This window comes from Trachinotus anak, unplaced genomic scaffold, assembly GCF_046630095.1.
Source record: "Trachinotus anak isolate AG129_WGS33_773 ecotype Australia unplaced genomic scaffold, CSIRO_AGI_Tana_v1 ptg000008l, whole genome shotgun sequence".
In the NCBI taxonomy this organism is placed as follows: domain Eukaryota; kingdom Metazoa; phylum Chordata; class Actinopteri; order Carangiformes; family Carangidae; genus Trachinotus; species Trachinotus anak.
The window spans coordinates 25,639,773-25,656,854 of NW_027273859.1; the positions used below are offsets into that span (position 1 = coordinate 25,639,773).

A 17,082-nucleotide genomic window follows, 5' to 3' on the forward strand; every position below is an offset into this window, starting at 1 on the left:
AACGTTCTCAGGTCAGGTCTGTAGGAAAATAACTATGATTAAGTAGGACATTATTTATTTATGTGGTGTACTGTTACCATTACTCACCCTGGTGTCGATGTTAAGTCTCATTTTAAGTCAAAATGAAGCAGTGAAAACACCTTTTAAGTCAATTCAGGGACACAGACTGTCAGACATTATAGTTTGACAACATATAGAGAAGAAAGAAAATATACATTAGCACCACCTGCTGGCTGAAGTTCATCCTTCTCACCAGTTCACATTCTGTAAGCAGTTTATAATAACACCAGTTATATTAATCCTGCTTTCTTTTATTTGTTGTTACTGGCCCCGAGGTAAAAATGCAGATACTCAACTTTCTGCAGATTTTTGCTGCGTCTTTCTTTCAAGTATTTTACTTCACACAACCTTTATCTTATGAGGGTGAAACACTGAGTCCCTGTAGATGTTAACATTTGCAGATTTGTAGTTTTTCCCAAAGAAAAAAAAAAAAATCTTAAGTCTTCCACAGAAAATTATCGGACTTTTTCTCTGCACTCCACCTAGATGCTTACAATCTTCATTTTTTTGCCTAAATAACAACTTCTCTCTCAGTCATGTTGCAGCATCTAAGCATGTCCATTGGTTTTGGGTAAATTCAAGCTTGAGCCTCCTGCACAGCTGCTGTTCAGGAGAACTACTGTCTGGTATTTTGTTTATAAAGAAAATAAAGGTCTCAGTGAGGCACGCGGGAGCAGATAAGTCAACTCGACACTAACAAACAATCCAGAGGTGGTTTTCTCAGGTAATAAAAGACACAGGAGCCATTGAGGTTTGTGATCACATGAGCACTTTGTTATTTAACATCCATAGTAGTTTGATAATGTCATACGTACACATCATATAGCCTGGACACAGAGAGAAGAGCGGTGTCACTGATGCTGAAGGTATTTACAGGCAGAAGGAGGCAGCCAGGGAGAGAGAGAGACAAAGCAGAGAGAAAACACATGAGAGAAAGACAGAAGACAAGACGTCTGTCTTTCTTTTATGTCACCCCTACACATTTCAGCTCATCAAAATCAACTCTGTCTTTGCCTCTTCCCCTGAGCCTCCTTGTCTCTCTGGTTTCATCACTACTATGTGTTTATTTCCTTCTGTCCCATGTGAACTCTGAACAGGATGTCAATGAAAACTGCCTGGAGGACTGAAAATCATAGCTTCCACTACCACGGGCAACTTGTATTATAATCAGCAGGTTGTTAGCACTGAAACTAAAGCTTATTCTTGCTTCCTGTAATGAACATAAAATGCATTAATAACATTTACACATATAGATCTATGCAGAAATTAATCATTGAAGGATTTAAATATATTTACAGTTCAATGAGAACAAAATATTAATCATTTTGGTGAAATTCGATGTTAAAAATCATACATAAAAATAAAAACTGTACAACAACGCAACAAAAAAGAAAATGGTAAAATTATATCCTATGTACGTTTTTCAAAAACTACACAAGCAATCATTTATTTAATAAATGTACATTGATTTTTACCATCTTATAATGTGTAATATTTGGATTGGGCATCTGTATACACTCAACGTCTATCCAGGTACACTGTATGTAGCTGTAATTTTAATTCTTTGTCAACTTATTTTGAACCTAAGGCCACATTTTACACCATGACAGGTAGCATGACTAGCACAGGAATGCCCATAAAGCCACCATCACAAAATGTGTCTGGGTGTCCCATTAAACATCAAAAAATATCACCATAGATCTCTATTTCTTCACTATTCTTGTCTGTAGACATTAATCTGGGGGAGATGTCAAGTTAGACACATCATAGCTTTATAGAAAATATACTGTAATGTCAGGACATATTACTAGTAGTGTCCGACAGGGAGGTTTTCTCCTTTTCCTCAAGTACTTAAGGCATAGATAGGAAAATTATCTGACCCTGCTCTGAATGCAAAATATTAAATTAATTAGCAATAATTTTGAAGAAGAATTGAGGAATTTCCAGGCTGGGGCAAACCCCCAACACATTCAAAAAGACATCTCCACAGGTATGTTTTTGCTTTCATTGGACATCCTCTGTTTTCTGCAGCCGTCCGTTCAGATTCTAATTCAACACGTCAGTAAATAAATAGAATTCAACACGTGTGTAAGTCAAATGCATTTACAGTATGAACCAATAGATCAAATAGATCAATAGATCAAATGTACATGTACAGCTCGGACTCAATCATGTCCTCCTCACAAGCCACGATGAGAGATTAAGGAGGGGAGATCGAGGTGCAGGGTGCGTTGGGAAACAGGAGAAACGGGAAAAAGACGACATTTTTTGCACGGTTACATGCACTTAAACAAAAGTCAGCCACTGATTTCGTCCCGGCTGTGGCAGGACCTGTGAGCAAGAGAAGAAGAATAAAAGGCAATTTGTCGGTTCATTTGCTCATCAGTCCATCCAGCCCTTCTTCTCCACAGAAACAGGCTTCGATGAGCAGTGATCAAATAACACAGAAGGGGGATGGAGAAAGATTTAAACTTGCCTTTTTGCATCCATTTCCCTTGGGTTGCCATCTAAACATACTCCAGAGTGGTTTTCTAACTCAATAATAATAATAATAATAATAATGATAATAATAATATGCTGAATCACACTTCTGCAGTTGGAGCAGAGGTGGAACTTTTTTTTTTTTTTGCTTTTACATCTACTACCTTAAATCTTACCATAAGAGTGAGGAGTCATTGGCTTCTACGTGAGTTCAAAAGATCAGTCGGCACTAACTAAGCAACAGGACATCAAACCAACCTGGGAGGTACAACTGAGCAAAGTGTGGCACAGCTGGGTGGATAGACAGTACGGCGAAGTGCGGCTAGGTGCGGCATACAGAATATCATACGGTGCAGATGGCCCTCTGTGTGCAGCCCGTCCTTGTTTTGTTGAGAGTAGAGGTGGATGACATACAGACGGGACAGTCGCGTAGTTAAGCTAGTGGCAACGCTTCACGCAGAGAAAGAAGCGTGTGTTTGAGAGTCTTTGGGTTTGTTTCTTGTCTGGTCTTTTGGTTTTCAGATGTATGCATGCATACTTGTCTGGTTGAACCCTTGAAGCAGATGTGAGTCTGTGTTTAAGCCTGCATGCTTCCCTTGCATGTGTCTGTACATCGTCTTCATAATCTTCATATTTTTCTACAGTGTTTATTTTTCAGGAGTGCTCCCTCAATGTACAATTATCCCACTTCACCAGCAGCCAAATAAAGAAGATTTTTGTTTTCAGTAGGTGTGCGACACCTTCATCCTTTCCTTTATTTCCACTTGTTGGCAGCTTCAACTCGGCAGTGCCCGAGTCTGGCGACATCCTGGCTGTCCTCCATGCTGTTGAGGGTGACGTAGATGATGGGAACTAAGCCCCGAGTGGAGCCGTGGGAGCAGAGCAGCCAGTCCGGATCAGCCTTGCTCAGGACCCGCAGGATGTCGCCCTTGTTGAAGCTCAGCTGACCGGGCTCAGTGGCTATGTGGTGGCACAGTGCTCGTACTTCACTGAGGAATGACAGAGAAAAATAAGTGAGTGGAGCTGAGATGATTAGTTGATTAACTGATCAGCCAGTGGACAGTGAATGCATCTGAAACTATTCTGATAAGTGATTAATTAATCAATCAAATCAAGTCTTTTCTCAATTCTGCAGATTTGCTGCATTTCTTCGTCTCATGTGAGATTAAACACTCTGTTTGTTTTTGGACTGGACATTTTAATGAGCATACCTTCACCCCTGTAACAAGACTTTTTCCATTAGTCCTGACTCTTTCTTGTTTAAACTTACATATTCCTCTCAAATCATTTTGACCCTCTTTCATTTTAAACAACTATTGGACACTTTCGAATAGTAATTTGCTTTTGACCTCGGCTATGCTTTGTGCCGTTTTAAAATTTGTTTACATCATAGTGATTTATTTCATGAACAGGTGATTAGCTGGTTCCTGAACAGTAGTTTTGTTTACACCTCTCACAGCTTTCACTAAAATAGAATAAAAATAATTGGATGAACTGATGTAGAGAATAATCCTACGAGGATTTCTGACAGAACAGGAGACAGTGTCAAGCATTTGCCTACCATGCAGCCTGTTGTTTGGCTTCAGTTGGCTGGGTTGGCGTTGGTGTTTTCTGGGTGTGATTGAGAGCAGCTGGAGGCTCCGCCTTCTTCCCACTGCCTGCTCCAATAGTCTGAGCAACAAGATCAAGAACAGACCTATCCAGACCGAGCCAGCCTGAGGGGGGTCTGAGAGAGGAAAACACAGGGGGGAAAATATGTGAACTTGATTGGAGAAGTTTATTTGAATAGGTAGGTTGTGATGTTGTCTAAGCTTTAAAGATAAGACCAGTATTACTCTATATTTTCCTTAATGACAACAAATCCCACCAAGAGACCAAAAATGTATTTGTCTGTGTCTTAATACTCTCTGCTGTGTCTCCAGTAACCTGCCTGCAGGGTAGTCCAAGCCCATTGGTTCCTACTGAAGATATTAGTCTTTAAAACATAAAGTATACAATTTCCTAAACTAGCTGGGCACTGTAGTTTTTTTTAGCAAACATAACTAAATGGTTTATTTGTTAGGGACTATTATCAGTCGTGGGTTTAAATGAAATCGTTGCACCAGGACAGTGCTCATGATGGGATCAAGTCAAAATAAACTGTGAAGGTCGTTTTCAAGTGTTTGAGCTCTATAACACAGAAGAATAAACTGTATCTGCCTTTTGATGCACAGACTATACTTGTTTGATTATTATTGGTTTTGGTCTCTTCATAGGATTCAAGGACTAAAGAATCTTCAGTCATAATTTTTAACTTACCTGGTCTTTTGACCTTTTGCCTTCTGTTCAGCTCCCTCCACTCTGGAGGGAGAACCAAGACTAGATCCAAAGAGCCTGCCCCAACGCAAACTCTGTCCGTGTGAGGGGCTCTCCTCCCGGGCTGCTGCTTGGACCCCGGTCCCTGCGACCTCCAGAGGTTTCGTCTCTTTCTCCTGGTTGAGCACAGACTCTGGTGGACTGCCCATCCATGAGGGTTTTCCCCTGGACCCAGCTGACTCCTCGCTGGAGCTACTGGTGCTTTTCCTGCTTTTGTAGCCCTCCCCCTCCTGGCTTGACTCAGCCCCCTCCACCACTCCCTCTCTGGTGGGCGGTAGTTGACCCTGTCGTCTCTCTGAGGACTTCTTCCTCTTCTCGGTCTTCACGAACTTTGACCCCTCTGCGGATTGGTCAATGTAGACCTGGGAGGACTGCATGAGCTGGTACCACCAGCCAGCCTGTCTGTCTTGCCTCTGACGCCCCTCATCAGCCAGGTCCCTGTCTTTTTTCTTCCTCCTGTCCCTCTCTTGTCCGTCCTCACCTTCTTCTTGGCTCTCTTGCCCTACACCTTTCACTCTCTGCTCACCCATCCCCTTCTCCTTCCAAAGATTGGCAAACCCTACTTCCATCGTTGCTGGTCTGCTAACAGGTCCAGCTGCCATGCTTTCAGCTGCCCCCCCCTCCTTCCTCATCCCTGATCTTATTCCTGCTCCCTCTCTTCTCGACTTGACTCCCTCCATCCTCGGCCACGTTCCCTCTCGTCTCAGCCCCACCCTCTCTTTTTTCGCCTCAGCGCTTGAGTCTCTGACCATGTCGCTCACAGTGGTGCTCCACCCTCTCATGAGCTGGAAGGTGGAGCGAGCCGACTGGTCGACACTCTGGCCTGCAGAGCACAGCTGCTCCTTGCGACGCATATGCTCCTGACCCTTTTGGAGCAGGTGAGGTTCAAAGAGCAGGTCCAGGTCAAAGGGGAGGAGGGAAAGCGGCTGCAGCAGGAGGAGGAGCTCCTCAAACAGAGGCTGGCAAGCCCCCTGCGATAGGGGAAGGAAACCCCACGGATTGTAGTGTGCTCCTATAATATCTGAGGAAAGTGAAACAAAACAGAGCGATTCAAGATTCAAGACCTTATGCACATATGGACAACAAATAACTATCTGGGTGTATGAAAATAATTATCAACTTGACTCTTACCTTCATGTGTGTAAAGGTGACTGAACCAGAACTCCAACGATTTCAGGCTGAAAAAGAAGGTGAATCAAACATTAAAACCAGGACCAATGTGTTTTCAAGTGTCATCACTCTCACAACTGAGTCTGTCCTTCATTCTATACTCACTTAGATTCAAATTGTGTTTGATCTGGTAGAACGACGTCTACTCAAACCATAATAAGCTGACAAGATGCCCTTTAACCACACTATGAAAAACAGCCCATGAAATTAGCACGGAAAGGCCTCCAGACAATCTGTTATCAAAGTCTGCTATCTGTAATTGATGGTGACAACAGGTGTAAAGAGAAAGGACTCACTTGAGCAGGCCGAAGATGAAGGCGTTCAGTCTCATGCTGTGGCTGGTGAGCTCCGAGTACTGGCTCACCTTCGAGTACAGACTGTGGAGGACACGTGTGGACGGGCCTGACAGACACAAACACACAAAACACTTTACACATAAAGCACCACAGACTAGTTGTTCTAATTCTGACTTAATTCCTTCATTTAGATCTACAGAGGGTGGGACCAGGAGTTCTGCCAACAAAGTGGAATGGATAATGATAATAAAGGATACTACATTAATCTGCACCCCCTCTATGTTTTTATCCTCACCCAGCTGTGTGGAGGCCTCCACGAGGCTCCAGGGCTGACAACGCCGCTGTCCGATGATCAGGTCAAGCACGTAGGCCTTCAGACCGTCCTGCAGCACCTCATGCAGGGCCGGGCACAGGTACTTCAGGATGAGGTGACCCACATTGGGACTCACCCAACTGTTCCCCAGCTTAGCCTGGCAGGGTTGCAGAGAAACATTAGGGGATGAAAAAAATTATGGCTATGGAGAGATATAGAAATTCTGTCTTTTCTTCCCAAAACTACATTTGTCGTCTTTAAGCTCTATGTTTGTTTTTTTCCCTGTGTGTATTTAGGCATAATAAAGACACAGAGAGTAAATATGTTATCAGTTTACTCAGGTTTGCAGTCAGTGAATGGCTGTTTCTCTGGATTAGAGCCGAGTCTATTAACCGTCTTATCGCCTCTGTGTAAATAAACACATTATGTGCCAGGAAATCAGTTTATAAATGAATGTCAATGAAATAAAGCTGGGAAATTTCTCATAATAAGCATCTATGATTGTTCCCTGGCTCTTTGGCACTAGAATCAAATAACAGATAAAGTACAACACCTCAAACCAACTTTAGGATCTAAGAGCCACGACGTCAGTCACTTGCAGTATCTGTGAACGAGATTCACCAACATCTCCTACCTTTACATCTGGGTCTCGACTGGTGCCGAAATGTGCCACAATCAGATCCACGGCGGTGTTCACGGCTTTCACTAGAGCTGTTGGGAGCGAGAAGGGAAAACCTTTTAGCTTCAAGTTAGAGTTAATGAATTCCTCTTGATGCAAGTGTCATTTTTTCTCTGTAATGTTCTGCTAATTTCATGACTTTGTTTTTTACTCTCCTCTGGAAAGAGGTGAGAGGCGTTAGGATCCAAATTTAGCAGATATTTTGCAACTAGTTGTGCAATGAACAGCTGGGGAAGCTGTCTATGGATTTGTCTGCTCAGAAAACAAGACATGTGGAAATGTGAATCTCCAAATAGCAAGATTTAATTTGATCCTGTCTGCAGCGCAGCAGTGTTTTTAAAAAATCCTTTGAGCTTTTGACCAGTGTATTCCTCTATTGACAGTGTCATGGTTGCACATTAGAAAGTCTGATACAAATACACAGAGACACAGAGAGATGGAAGCAGGAACAGAGACAGACAGATCGACCAAACTGTCAGACAGTCAGAGAAGAGAGAGAGAGAGAGAGAGAGAGAGAGAGAGAGAGAGAGAGAGAGAAACACCACCAGACAGGCTACACAACCTGCTGAGTGAGTGAGTCATTTCAACTATAACTTAGTACACAGTTGCATTGGAACAATCTCTTTATAACCTGTTATCATGTGACCAAAATTTCATACTTCTACATGTATGTGACCACTGAGCAGCTCCTCCTGCTGAGGAAGGCCATGAGATGTGGCTGAAAGCCTCCAAAAGTGTTGTTGTAAAATCTCTTTATCTGCCACTACAGAGGCCAGTTATGTCATGTTGTTTATATCAATAATAATAATAATAACAACAATAATAATAATAACAAGAAGAAGAAGAAGAAGAAGAAGAAGAGGAAGGAGAAGATGAAGGAGAAGATGAAGATGAGGAAGAAGGAGGAGAGGAAGAGGAAGAAGAAGAAGGAGAGGAAGGAGAAGAAGAAGTCTTGATATTGAAACTATCTTCAACCGGTCTGAATGGCCGCTGCATTTTTTAAATATAATAGTTAAATATAAAAATATAGACTTCACACTGTCACCATCTTTCATGCCAATACACAAACAGATTGCCTCACCTCTCTTCTGTGTCATGTCCACAGAGATTTGAGACTGTGAGGAAGAGCAGGAGGAGGAGGAGGAGGAGGAGGCGTCGGGGGAGAGGCAGAACTCCTCCGGCGGCTTCTCGGTCAGGGAGAAGTAGTCCGGCAGGAAATCATTGTAGCTCTGCTGCAGCTTAGCTGATTGGCCCACTGCAGAGAGAGAGAGAGAGAGACACACACACACGCACACACACACACAGACAATTAGATACACATATAAACACGGAGCACTTTAAAGCATGAGATGCCTTTAGGGGTCCGTAAGAATGTAACTCTAGGTGAGACTTTGAGGAACTTTTATAAATCTGTATGTTCTCTAAGGAACCCTGCAGTGAGATTTTTTTCCAGTAATTTCTCTTTAAAAAAAGTCTACTCTTCAAATATCTTCATAATTCTACATTTGTCCCAACACTGACAAAACAACAATTAGCACCATTGAGTCGTCCCAGCACGTGGCTAGAGGGCGCTGACGGGAAATCAAACACGTTGCGTCTGGCAGGTCGTGTTCCTCCGCCCCTTTGGGGTTCTATGTTACCAGACAGGACCCCTGATCCTACGCCAGAGTGGCCACCAGAGACCCTCTCCACCCCCAGTGGATTTCGTCGACGGTACTCCCTCCATTTGAGGGCCTGAGGAGAGAGGTGGTGTGCTGTTGGGGAGGGGAGGTGTTAAGATTATGATAAAGGGGTCGGTGGTCAGGTTGGGGTTAAAGGGCGGTTTGTTGAGTAGATAGATAGAAAATATATTTGGGAGAAAAGAAGAGGAAGAAGGACACATGGAGAAGATGAGGAGAGGATGGGAGAAGATGTAAGTCCATGCATGAAGGGGAAGAAGAAAGAGAAAAAGAGAAAATAAGAACTTCTTTTAAAGAGTGGATCAACACTGCACCACACAAAACTGAGCTTTGGTGCTTTAATGCAAGATCAAGCCCCAGGCAGCTATCTGTTTTCTCATCAAAACACTAGACCTGATTAAGTGTTTCAGTCTCTGGGCTGGGTTGGTGTTGACCAGTGAACTGACAGAAAGGTGAATCAGTTCAGATGTTTCAGACCGGGAAGAAACCAGCTGCTGCGTTGCTCTCTTCCATCATGTACCACAACGAGTGATTTCTGAGCAGGTGTTTTTCATTAACCATCCTTATGCAACTACTTTCTTTCCTTTTAATGTAAAACTGTTGAATGATTCTATCATCAAGTGACTGACAGTTGCAAGAAATCAAACGTAAAATAATTAAGAACAAAACAGGAAAGATGACCACAGTCAAAAAGTTCAAAGACAAAGTAGTAAAGTCAGTGACTGTATATAAAGATGGACGACATGACAGCTCCCCTGAAGTGAAACCAAAACATCTCGATTGCCCTCTTATGGACAGATGGCTGTGGTGTAGGTTATAAGCCCCGCCCCCTCCATGTTAGTGGATGAGACTTGGGCCAAGTAAAAAAATCAAAGTGCACCAAAATAAATTTTATCCATCTGTCATTTTAGGTAGTTTTTATCTCGCTGATGTTTTTTGTTCTGTTAAGTTTGTTTTAATAAGTTACTTGATGTGACATCATGATTGACAACTCTGATTGACTTGCAATTGGGTCAGATGGGCATATGGGCGGGACCTTGGTACCGCACCTCCACTCACTGATCACTACTGAGGAGACTCCGGCATCATCAGTGCAAGATGGCAACATCGCCTTGTGTCCTTTTCAAGTTGGTGACTAAATGTTTGTTTATCTCATTTTTAACTTAACACTAAAACCTGACAACAAACATTTCAAAAGGCTGCAAAGGCTCAGAAATTTTGATGATTTTAAGTTTGTGATTTAGGATTTTTGCCCAAAATAGGCCCAATATCAGACACCAAGACTTTTGTGTTGTTGTTTGATCCCTGATCCATAAGATGTCTAACCTCAACACTATTTGAACCTTAATATATAAGTTGTTGTATTTAAAATGATCTTATGATCTATGTGACTACAACAGTTTTATCTTAGCTTAACTAGAGTTGCTGCTATTTTATTCAAGTGCCTGGAGTTTGCTTTCTTAAGATTTCAACCTTTAATTCCTCCAACAGCAGCAGCAGCAGCAGCAGCATTTCTTCATGGGAGCAGACAGATTGTTCAAGGACACATCGAGTCGTTTTAGAACCTACCATTATGTGTCCTGGCTCCAGAGCCTTTGTTTCCCTCCCCGTGTTTTCCAGAGTCCAGACAGCCCAGCGGGCTCTGTGTGTCACTGTGGAGAGCTGGTAAACTGGGCAGAGATCCACGGGGGAAACAGTGTCCCTGCACCGTCGGCAGCATCTGTGGTACCATCCCTCTCTTCGTGCCCAGGGATGAAGGTGGAGGGGTTGGCGGTAACGGTGCTGAACCCCCTCCCTGTTGTACTGTCGGTGGGGTGTGCAGGGGGGCGAGGCCTGCTGAAAGTGGGCAGGAGAGGCTGTGAGGCCGCTGAGGGCTGGGGCTGCAGGTGGAGCAGGTCCCACAGCTGGGCACCCCCTGGAGACGAACAGGGGAGTAGCTCCCGAGAGGTGAGGGACGAACTGATCCGGGAGGAGGGGCCGCCCCAGCCAGAGCCCCCTCGTACCTATGCACATTTTCAGCTGCCTCTTCACTATCCTCCCCAACTGGACCTCCAGAGCCAGAACCAGAGCCGGAACTGGAGCGGGCCTGCATCCCAGAGACGTAGCCTGTGAGCAGTGGAATCAGAGGCTTGGGCTGCGGGGGTTTGGAGGCGAACTGGTGCTGGAAGGTGAAGGGCTGGATGGGAAGAGTGGTGGGCCTCTGGTCCCTGCTGTAGCGGACCACTGCTGGCCGGCTGTCTGAGGAGCTGGAGAGGCCACCTGGATGAGCACAAGGAGGACGGCAGGGGTGGAGAAAAGATGGAGGAGGAACATGGAGGGAAGAGGGAAAATAAAATAACTTTTTACTTTTTGTGAAGTTTTCAGACATTCACCCTTCTGGACTGAATGTCTGTAACAGTAGAGGAGGATTTTAAAAATGCATTGTTTCACTTCAGGCTTTAACCTAGAGATGTAACTAATAATTATTTGTCAATATTTATGCATCTACTGATTAAAGTTTGATAGTGTTTGATTGTTTTAATCATTTAGTGTATAAATATTGTCAAAATTTCCCCCAAAATCCTAGTTGACATCTTCAAATGTGTTTCTTTGTCCAAAAAACAGCACGAAAACCAGAGAAATCCAATGTACAATAACATGAGGCAGAGCAAATGTGCACATTTCAGAAGCTACAACCAGTGAATAAACAATTACATCATTAAGAAGATAAACGTCAAGCATAAACATGACGGTTCGACTTGAAATCGAAAATACAGACTAACAGAAATCTGCCTAGTCATGAGTCACAGAGCTCAACAGCCCTTATCACAGACAACCATGCAAATGTTGGAGACACTGCTCTGACAGGCCCACGTGCAAACAAACACACATATGCAAAGACACACACACACATTTGTAGAAACACAGAGGAAGACACACACACACACACACAGACTAGACCTGGAGGCGCTGCGTCCAGAGACACATCAGCAAGGAGAAGCCCTTTTTCTGCACTTGTTTTCTACCACTGAGTCAGTATCTGTGCGTGTTTTTCTGCGAGTGTGTCTGTGTGTGTTAGGTGTGTGTCTTCCTAAATCCAGTGCAGTGTGTGACAGACAGGAGCACGTGTGACGTCAGCAGTGTTGCGCAAGCTGTTTGTCGCCCTAAAGCCGGCCCACCGATGTCACCTGAGCTGGGTGCAGTGTTGCGTTCTTGGCCACAGGGGGGCGACATCGAGCTGCTGCAGACGCACGATGAGGGAGGGGGGGAAGACTGAACACCCAGCATGCCTGAGCTCCCACTGGGGATGGAGGATAGAAACACTCCCTCTCTGTCTCTCCTCCATATGCTCCGTCATGCCTCTAATTGCCATTTTCCCCTTTTATCTTCCTCCCCGTCTCTCTTTTTCTCCCCTCACCCACCTCTCCCCTCTCCCTTTTCCATCTCCTTCTTCCCTGCTTCCTCCTTCTCTCCTGCTCCTCTCCTCTTTCGGAGATGAATCCATTAGACAGCTCAAGCTTTTCCTTTGCAGCACATCACGTTAGCATTATTAGCGAGTGAGCTGCTGCTGCTTCCCAAAGGCTTTTAAAGAGGCCTGTGTGCTGCGGTGAAACGACGCAGCTGACTGAAGTGAAGTCTGATGAATAATATATGCTCTGAGATGCTGCACAGACTCATTATAATCTTAAATCATCACAGTCTTTGTGGATACAGTGTTAGAAACTGAGGAGGATATATTTGAGACACGGCTCGTTCTTATGGATGGCCCAGCATCCTCAAATCTCTTTATCACTCTTCCCCCTCACTTCCTTATTATCATTATGTCCTTGGTCTCATTGTCTCAGTCAGCTGACAAGCCACAACTGACGGGCTTTAAGCCACAAAACAAGAGAATCTATTCCTCTGAGCGCTGCTGCTCAAATTACTACTTTCATCTTTCTTCAGTGTATAAGGTGTGGAAGTGCTCTCTTCTTCTACCACCTGAACTGTGCAGCTGTGGAAGGAAAAAGCTGCACATTCAGCAACTGTGTGAGATCTACACTTTTGAAAAGCTGTAAAAATGTGATTATGAAATTAATTTCCTGTCAATAGACTGATGTATTACTCTGCAATCACATCAATAGTTGTATATATCCTGTTTGTCTCAATTTTTTTGTGGCCACGTACGTCATAGTCGCTGCAGAGACCATGTGGGGTAGGTGGGTATTGACATCAGGTTCATATTACTTTTGATAACTTGTGGCAATTTTAGTTTTTGATTTCTATACCATTATCTGTGATATCTAAGACAGAGGTTTTTCCTGATGTACTTCTTTGATCATAGAGTGTTCGTAATGAGTGTGAATGACTTCAAACTTGTATTTTCAAACAAAATGGCAAAATTTAATTAATAAATAAGATGAGATTATGAAATAATTAACCCATTGTTGATCCACTGAACTCCACAATTCTGATGATCAATTAATCACTTGAGGATTTGCTGCTTTTCTTTATCAATGTGAATCTTTTGGTTTTGGGCTAGTGCCTGGATAAACCTACCACTGTGTTCTCACACATTATGATGCGCATTTGTCAAATATAACTGACAAAACATTTAACTGATTATGTGAGAAAATAATCAGCAGATTAACTGATAACGAAAATAATTGTTGGCAAAAGACCTGTGTAAATAAATATTGAAATTTTTTCCCCTAAATTTAGTTAATACTCTTGTTAATATTACAGACTCATAGCTGATTCTATACTAAACAAATGGCATGTTTTGATAAGTTAAACTGATTCCAACCCTATGTACTGACTAATGAACTTAAATCTCTGATTTGTCTTTTGGAAATGGACGTTGGAGAAGTCAGTTATTTCGCAGGAGTATGAAAAGATTTGGTGGGTATTTACAGAGACCTTTTTTCAAAATACTGAGTGGAGACAACCTCAGAATGCATACTGACCTATATAGGGTCCATGCTGTTTATACGATGCTCATTTAATGCTTGAGTTACAAAACAGACATAACATAAACTAAGGAGACTTAGAGAAAAACATCCATCCCGACAAACCCAGTGTAAATGAAGCAGAAAACTGTTTGTTTACACTTGTGGAGGCAGATAACAGTGACCTGGGGGCAGGATGGCTGCTGTGATGCATTTTAAAGCAGAAATCTTTTATAAATTCCACTGACATTCACTTAAAATAAAAGTGTACCACCACATGAAGAGGTTCTCTTTGTGACCTCTCTCTGGGGTCTGGATATGACCAGACACTAACAAAGCAGCAACCAACACCTGCTCCCTTCTACAGGTCCCACCACAGTGGTGAAACTGATTTCCATTTGAATGCTGTTTTGTCTAAATAATTAGTTGAAAAACCCTGAGGGAAATAATCTGTTAATTAAACTGCACTATTATAATAACATCATGATTCATTAGTTTAAAGGAGATTTTTCTTTTCTTGAATAAATCTTCATGAAATAATTTTGGCTTTATACAGTTTGTATAAAGCCATGAAAAAGGACAGCTGGGACTTCCTGGGACATTCCTTTCCTGCTGCGCTTACCCGTAACTGTCCCTGGTCTTATTCCAGAGGAATTCCAAGCATTCCCTATGTGTGTGTGTGTGTGTCTGGTGTGTGTATATTTATCTAACCAGACACACAGCAGACAGCTGAGACCAAGCTTTAAAAGGTGGAGGTGGTGGTGCCTGTTCTCAGCTTATATAAACTGATCTTCATGCAGAAAGTATTTTCAACAGAGAAAAACTATTTCATTCTTTTATCAGATTAATCAGATTATATGCAGACAGTCAGAGACCTCCCTGGTCCTCCAGTCTACATCAGTGTCTGGAACTTTAATGAACTGTCAGAGCAAGATTCAGTGGCTGAAAACTTTCTGCCATCTACTGGAATTACACTGTCTAAATCACCAAGACCACTGCTCACTTCTGCTAGGTGCTTTATAAATATTGTGAAAGTATCAAAGTGCCCAGAGTCCACAGAGAAATGCTCACAGCCTGTATTCAGAAACTGAACCTTAAAACGAGCCATAAGGACTTCTGTAACTTTGTGATGTCACAACCAACCAGTCACTGCCCTCAGCCACGTCCCAAGCCCCGCCCACCCACACCCACTATCCAGCATTGCAGGAGTGTTTACCTGAAATCTGCTATATTTTTTATAACATTGCACACTGAGCTACAGAACAGTACAACAGGATGCAGCAGGAATACAAAGTAACTCCACTGGATATTTTAAAAGCGCCATGTGAAGTATTTTTATATAAATTAATGATGTCCTTAATAAATGTGGATTAATACATGAAATGAATCCGTGGCACTGGCAGCTGCATTTTACCTGGACTGCAGATTTCCTAATTTTGAGAAACAGTAAAATGCTTCAGATAGATGCTTATAATTAAACAATTTCAGTGACTCACTGGTTTGTCAAGCAAACACAAAGAGTCTGTAGAAGTTCATCACTTCTCATCACCATATGAATAAACCATAAACATTAAAAAACTCAGAATCTTTCAATGACACTACAGCAAATAACTGTTGTGTGGATGATGAGAGGTGACATTGTTTGTTCTGTCAGCATGAAGAAGCCTCTGTAACTTCCTCTGACCTTCCCTTGTTTTTGGGGCGAGTCAGTGCCTACAGGCTCTTGTGATCAGGACACACACACACACACACACACACACACAGCTCAGTGTGCTGATGTAGAGCTCAGCAGGGGGGGTTTATCTGCACTTTTATCTCTCCTCTCTCACCTGATTGTTACTCTGAACACGTTCGCCCCACTTCAACCCTTCATCTCATCTAAAGCTAAACCCTAACCCTGTAAATAGAAGCAAACAAAACCAAACACACATCATAGACTTCAACAGGCAAAACCGCACTCACACAATGAACAAACACTGTTGATCCCCCATAAAACATCCATGTCTGAATAATGCAATGAAGAATTTAATTCAATGTGGATTTTCTGTATCATACTCTTTAATCATATTAGAATTAAAATGTCAGTTCCTCAGAATCAGTATAACTGATTAATGATCGAAGCAGAAAAAGATGAAGCAGAAAAAAGTGCCAAACACTGATGTGAATGATGATGAATCAGTAATTATGATATTAAAAAAAGATTCAAATGACTATGAGTAGTCTGAAAAGAGACAGTAAAGAACTCATGGGGAGTTACCACCCAACTGAGCAGGTCTATGGAGCTTTTTAGCATCTTTTAGCATCTTGACAGAGACTTAGACTTAAATTCATTGGATGTCAGGAAACTTCAGATAAATGCTAATCGTGCTGCACGTCTGCTGGATGTTTCCACTTGTGGCCAAAAAATGACAAATGGATGTTTATCAACAGTTGTGTCGTAGTGGGTGACATACCTTCTGCCTTGGCCCGGGTTTCCCTCGCCCCATCCAGGTGTCGCTCAATGCTGCCTTGGCTGTAACATCTGGTAAAGGGCACAGGTGACAGGCTTTGGCTGTCAATCTCCACACGCTGCTCCAGGATTGGAGAGAAATCCACCGAGGAGTGGGAGTGGGTGGAGTAAGTGGAGGAGAAAGGGTCTGCAGCTGCTTTCAGCGATGGCGACCCTCCCGTACCGCCATTTCTTCTTTTACTTCTGGCGATCTCTGCGAAGGAGGTGACCCGCGGAGGGGGAGGAGGGGCTGGGGCGGCACCCTCACTGAGACGGACAGGGCAGCTCAACATGCGCTCCAGGGATCCGAGACGAGGAGACGGAGACTTGTCCAGGTTGCGGTCGTAGCTGCGAGAGCGGGGGCGACTTCCTGATGCGGCTCCGCCTCCGATGACACCCCGGCCAACCACAGGAGGGGAGATGTTGACATACACCTGGCCCTCAATCACAGGAGCAGCTTCAGCCCCACTAGCTGCCTGCTGATTCTCCTTCTTCTTTTCCTCCTCATCCTCTCCATCATTATCATCATCATCATCATCATTATCATCATCATCATTATTGTTATCATTATCATCTCCCTGAATTAAGAGAAACAAGGGACGAGAGACAAGGAAGACCAAAAGAGATCAAAAAAGGCTTCTTGAAAAATGTTAA

General features: G+C 43.2%; 1 protein-coding gene across 4 annotated transcripts in view; it reads right to left on the reverse strand.

Annotated features, from left to right (window-relative positions):
• Positions 1–812: 812 nt before the first annotated feature.
• The window catches only part of rusc2 (RUN and SH3 domain containing 2), a 38,014-nt gene continuing 21,744 nt past the window's right edge, over positions 813–17,082 (reverse strand). For 3 of the 4 annotated variants that reach the window (XM_071483802.1, XM_071483803.1, XM_071483805.1), the window contains exons 3-13: positions 16,394–17,006; positions 10,603–11,292; positions 8,893–9,108; positions 8,436–8,609; positions 7,310–7,386; positions 6,658–6,832; positions 6,363–6,468; positions 6,028–6,074; positions 4,840–5,917; positions 4,103–4,267; positions 813–3,530 (exon numbers count right to left, since the gene is read on the reverse strand). In XM_071483802.1, the coding sequence (XP_071339903.1) occupies positions 3,296–3,530; positions 4,103–4,267; positions 4,840–5,917; positions 6,028–6,074; positions 6,363–6,468; positions 6,658–6,832; positions 7,310–7,386; positions 8,436–8,609; positions 8,893–9,108; positions 10,603–11,292; positions 16,394–17,006 (3,576 nt within the window). In that variant the 3' untranslated portion in view covers positions 813–3,295. The remainder of the gene's footprint in view (positions 3,531–4,102; positions 4,268–4,839; positions 5,918–6,027; positions 6,075–6,362; positions 6,469–6,657; positions 6,833–7,309; positions 7,387–8,435; positions 8,610–8,892; positions 9,109–10,602; positions 11,293–16,393; positions 17,007–17,082) is intronic. The other variant, XM_071483806.1, reaches the window with a different exon arrangement.